The sequence below is a fragment of the Rhagoletis zephyria genome, unplaced genomic scaffold (genome assembly GCF_001687245.7).
Source record: "Rhagoletis zephyria isolate East Lansing unplaced genomic scaffold, Rhagoletis_zephyria_1.1 Rzeph_scaffold_26471, whole genome shotgun sequence".
Taxonomy (NCBI): Eukaryota; Metazoa; Arthropoda; class Insecta; order Diptera; family Tephritidae; genus Rhagoletis; species Rhagoletis zephyria.
This window is the reverse complement of record NW_016183529.1, coordinates 514-5,524: the sequence shown is the minus strand read 5'-3', so window position 1 is coordinate 5,524 and position 5,011 is coordinate 514. Positions and strand designations below refer to the sequence as shown.

General features: G+C 33.8%; 1 protein-coding gene across 1 annotated transcript; it reads right to left on the bottom strand.

Annotated features, from left to right (window-relative positions):
* Window positions 1–1,003: 1,003 nt before the first annotated feature.
* Window positions 1,004–2,672, bottom strand: LOC108382346 (uncharacterized). The gene is made up of 4 exons (XM_017638732.1): window positions 2,542–2,672; window positions 2,311–2,478; window positions 1,215–1,379; window positions 1,004–1,150 (listed from the first exon to the last, which is right to left on the bottom strand). The coding sequence occupies exons 2-4, from the start codon at window positions 2,476–2,478 to the stop codon at window positions 1,004–1,006; spliced, it is 480 nt and encodes a 159-aa protein (XP_017494221.1). The 5' UTR covers window positions 2,542–2,672.
* Window positions 2,673–5,011: the final 2,339 nt, after the last annotated feature.

Below are 5,011 nucleotides of genomic sequence, written 5' to 3'. Positions count from 1 at the left end.
ATCCATGGTGTAGGTTCCTTTCCGTTTAAGATTCGTGTCATCTTAGAAAGCGGGGCACCCGCACAGGTTTTTGATTTTGTTATTTGTAATATATATACATATATAAACTTTAAATGTTCTACTGTGACCAATACAGTTTGCTCAATGATATTGAAATGCGCCACTAAATGCCTATGAAACTAAAAAAAATATTTATAGCATAAAATTTACAAATGCAATTCCAACTGCAAATCCAAGACCATTTCCACAACATACTGAACAGCCCTACGGTTTCCAATGAAACAGTTTTTCCCCTCTGATGCTTCCGAACATTCAGCATTGGTCTATTTGGCATTAGCGAGACTGCGGACCAAATAGAATCCAAAAATATATATAACCACCTAAGAGTGAAAAGGTGCCACCTCCATTTTTTTTTTTATTGTTTAGGAGAGACGCAAAATCGATGTAGTTTCGTCTTACCTGCCATTCTACTAAATTGAATTTTAAATTTTGAACAAAATTGACTTCCCAGTAGATAATTTCAGGAGCTAGAAGGCCTTCCAAAAGGCACAAATAGAAGGCCTTCCAGAAGGGCTTTTGTAGGACGTATTTCAGAAGGACTTTTGGAGGAGCTGCTTCTTTAATTCCAAAAAATCATACTTCTTTAAGGTATTTATTTAAGGTTCATATCATATTATGTTTTCTTACAATTTCAAATTTAATTTTATTTATAATGTTAAATGATATAAATTTACGCATTCACGTAAATTGTAAATAGATGGACCTCCTAGAAGCCATGCAGGCAAGCCCTTTTTTCAGCCCTTCTTGGGTAGGCCTTGCAGAAAGGCTTCACTTAAGAAGGCCTACCTAAATTATCTTCTGGGTTGTACTCCGTTAAAAAATCTTCGTTCAAAAACATCGAAACAGTTCCTATCAGTTTCTTTTATTGGGAAAAACAAAGGTTTTACAAAACGGTTTCTGAACTACAGTTATGCGTAAGTATTTACATACTTAGCGATTGAATTCAGCCATGAAAAGTAAAATATATGTTTGTAACAAAAGTTTTCACCTTACCCAGGAACCAGTTCATCAGCAAAGCATATTCGCCGCTGGGAAAAACCAATTTAATTAAATCAGATCGGGGATAAAAGTTTCGCACCAACTGATCCCCCTGTAAAAAAGTGAGTTTTCGTTACAAATTTACTTAAATTTGTGCCTGATTCGAACGAACTTACATAATAGGGGCAAGTGTGATTTATGTTGCTGAAATTTTTGAAAAATGAATATACCACATTGGCAATGGCATTATTCTTCTTGACGATATAATCGCATGCGTCTACAGTAAAATCCATCACAAATGGCTTATATCCATTGGCTTTCTTCATGAAAGATGAACTCAGCTGGAAAGAAAAAATACAACAAATGATTATTATGTATATTAAATGGTTTACCGTTATGCTTTCATAATAGAGATGGACGAAACACGTGATTTTCTAGGTTACACGTCGTGTCACGCTTTTTCATGCGTGAGCGTGAGTGGTTTTGAGAGACAAATCACGTAAGTTCCCTGATCGTGCGTGGCTGAAAGTTTGGCTGTCGTGAGCGTGCGTGAGTTAGATTTTCCGTCAATCACGTGATTTTCACATATCGAGCCCTAACCGCCAAAAAGTTGTGAGCGAAATTTTTTCAAAATTTTATTTTTGATGCAGAAATGATCCTAAAGTTTCTTGGCACAGATAATTTTTCGCAAAAAGTTGTGTAAAGTTTTTTGTTCTAATTTATTTTCGAAAATTTTTTATAAAAATATAACTCATCCTACACCAAAAAACATAAAAACTAAATCTCTAAGCTTTCTGGAAAACTCAGGAAATTTCAATAAATTTGCAAACTATTTTGCAGCTTTCTAATCAGATTTTTTAGAAAAATTGTAAGTATGCAGTTTTATATCCCATTCAATTTTAGTATAACAAAGTGCAAGTTTGAGGTTGCTAAAAAATAGCGTACTTGCAATTTTTCTAAAAAATCTGAATAGAATTGAATTTTCCTAATTATGCACAAAGTTTAGAGATTTTGTTTTTATGTTTTTTGTGTAGGATGAACTATATCTTTATAAAAAGTTATCGAAAATAAATTATAATCAAAAACTTTGCATATATTGCGAAAAATTCTCTGTACCAATACTTTTGTCCGGCACTGTATATAAATAAAATTTAAATTAAAAAAAAATAAAAGTCCGTGAAAAAGCGTGCGTGATTGAAAAAAATTTAACAGAACGCGAAAACAGATTTAACAGAACAGAAAATCACTCACGCGTCCATCTCTATTTCATACCTTTATTTGGTAGGCAGGATGCAGGAATGTTATATTTATATTCAACACCGTAACATATCGGTTAATGGCGCGCAATCTACACTCATTTATTACGATCCAGGATTTGTTGAAGGACTCACAGTGGGCATTGGTGAACTTCAAACCAGCTTTCGATTCAACGCCGTACATCTGAACATATTTTGTGTTGATGAATAGATGACATAAAAACTTAGAAATTACTATCATACGTACCACATATAAAAAAACCACAAATCAGGACGAGGTTGGGTACTCGTAACAGGCGCATAATAAGAAGCAATGGATTTTTGTATATACCAGTAGTATGCGTACCGTCGCGTGTCTCAAATGACAATGTCAATATATTTTTGCAACGAAAGTAGGTAAAGTTTAATTTATTCATCTATAACAAATATTTTCTAATTAATGTCTAATGCGATACGTACATATACCCAGTAGGAAAAGCGAAACGTTTTGGTTAATTTCAGTAACAGCCAAATCTCTTTTTTGGTATAATTTATGGTGTACGGAATTTTTTCTAAATTCTCAAAGATTTGTTTAGATATCGAAATAGAACACTCTTTAAAGACGGAACTTTTAAAGGTTTTGACTTGTTCTACTACTACCAAAACATACTTACAAAGATCTGCATTCAGTCCTGCAAGAGAGGCAGAATCCAAAACGACCACAACTATCGCATGGAGCCCGTTGCGAGTTCCACCTACGATCAATTGCAGATTAGCGCGAAAATATTTATAAACAAAAAAAAACATACATCGTAAATTCGTAAGCCTGGTAAAAATTCCACAGTTTTTCAAATCGTAATTATATGTACATACATATTTATTATACTAATGTACAATTAATTGCTCTTGCTATTAATTAAATCGTTTAAAATACTAGCAAAGCGTAAATAAATCATCTCCAAACTATTTATTACATACAAATATTATATGAAAAATATAAAATACAGTCATCAAAATAATCGAAGCTTTGGCAAATTTCAGCCTCCCAGTTGTGAAAAATATGCCAGAAATTATCAATTTTTGTTTCAGCATGCCGCATTGTATGCCTTTGTGGTCAGAGAGCCATAGGATAAGGTCATTATTATCCTATATCCAGTATTATCCACGTAGGCAGGATATTTGTATAGGTCTGACTGAGTGGAGCCAGACGCAGGTAAGTAAAATTTTTTTTTAAATTTTTTTTTGGAGCTACATATGTGAAGTCAAAAGTCGCGTAATGCTGGAAAGAGTAATTGAAAATTGGATCTTCCGAATGGACTTATCACAAGAATGAGAATAACTTTTGTGTGACGTCACACTGGTGCAATTGCGAGAGAGAAATGCCAAAACGTGAGCAAGAATGGAAGAAGAAGAAAAAATGGTGCAAGGAAAACGTAAACAATTTGCACCAGTGTCACGTCATGCAAACCACGATTCTGTCAAATTCGTTAAGAGAGGAATAGCGGTCCGAGATCGGCGCAACCTTTGTATTCTCTTAATCGTGGACTTATCATGTATCTGAAACAAAATTAAATCTCTCTTGCCACAAACCATTTAATAACCGTTACCCCGACAGTCCAGTCGGGTCTACATAACCATAACCATTTTTGTACATATACATATGTATCTGGCCAGTGCTATCACTACTCCAGAAGCATTTCCTCAAACTCTTTAACGATTTGTATACTGCAATTATCAACTATCCAATAAGATAAATATAGACGAAGAAGATATAATAGTGGACTATTGCTACGGTGACCATATTTATGAGAGTCGAATACGGGACAAAAAAATAATAATTTTCCAAATTTTTTTCCACAAGGATCCTAGGTCTATTAGTCCTTAAACAACATTCTTACATAACATCACAAATTTGTAGGATATTTTTCTCGAGATTTTTATCCCGCAAAATTTTGCAAGTGCATGTTCCACAATTTTTTGATATGGAAGCAAATGGGCAGCGCATTGCACTTTATTATACACTCAATTTTAATAAGCTACAAAACTGCAAACCAATTTTTTTCTACAGATTCTGATTAAGAGGTTTTAAATATTGGTGAAACTTTGCAGAATTAATTATCATAGTTTTTGCAGAAAGTCGGAAATTTTTATTCATATGGGTTTTGTTAGGAAGAGAGCTTTACTTTCATTAAAAAAATAATAAGCATTAAATAAACAAAAGAAAAATAGCCAAACCTTGCCAAAAAATTTCGAGTACTAATTTATATTTTGGTCACTGTATGTAATCCCTGATTCGAATCACAGGCATTCAGATTAATGATCAGACTTCTACCATATTGTGGTAGATCTAGTGCTTGTTCGAGTTTCAATCACAACCGCAGTGTTGCGCGAATTATTAAAGTATCGCGTTCTGTGTGAATTTCTTGCAATGTATTATCAGTTGGGCAGTTGCAACAATGTTGCCATTTTTCATCAGTACGACAGTAATGCCGCTTTTATTACGTGCCTTCAACAGGCCCCTACTAATTTTTTGAGCATCTACCACACAAGGTCTGAAATCTACCAAAAATTCGCGTTTTTGAGTAGTCTTCTTTTTTGCCCGTTACATGGTAAGCCGTGTATCAATTTTGATTAAATTAGCGTCCTTAAATTTCGAAATATTGAAGTTTCAAGCATTTCTGAAATTTACCGTTATATGAAAAGCGGCCGTAATTTTAGTCCGATTTCAATAATTTTCA

Coding starts and splice junctions, on each gene's coding strand:
- LOC108382346 (XM_017638732.1), bottom strand. CDS start 2,478: ATGTACGGCGTTGAATCGAAAGCTGGTTTGAAGTTCACCAATGCCCAC. Junction 1,380..2,310: donor ATCCTGCCTACCAAATAAAG/GTATGAAATAGA, acceptor TTTTCTTTCCAG/CTGAGTTCATCTTTCATGAA. Junction 1,151..1,214: donor ATCACACTTGCCCCTATTAT/GTAAGTTCGTTC, acceptor ACTTTTTTACAG/GGGGATCAGTTGGTGCGAAA.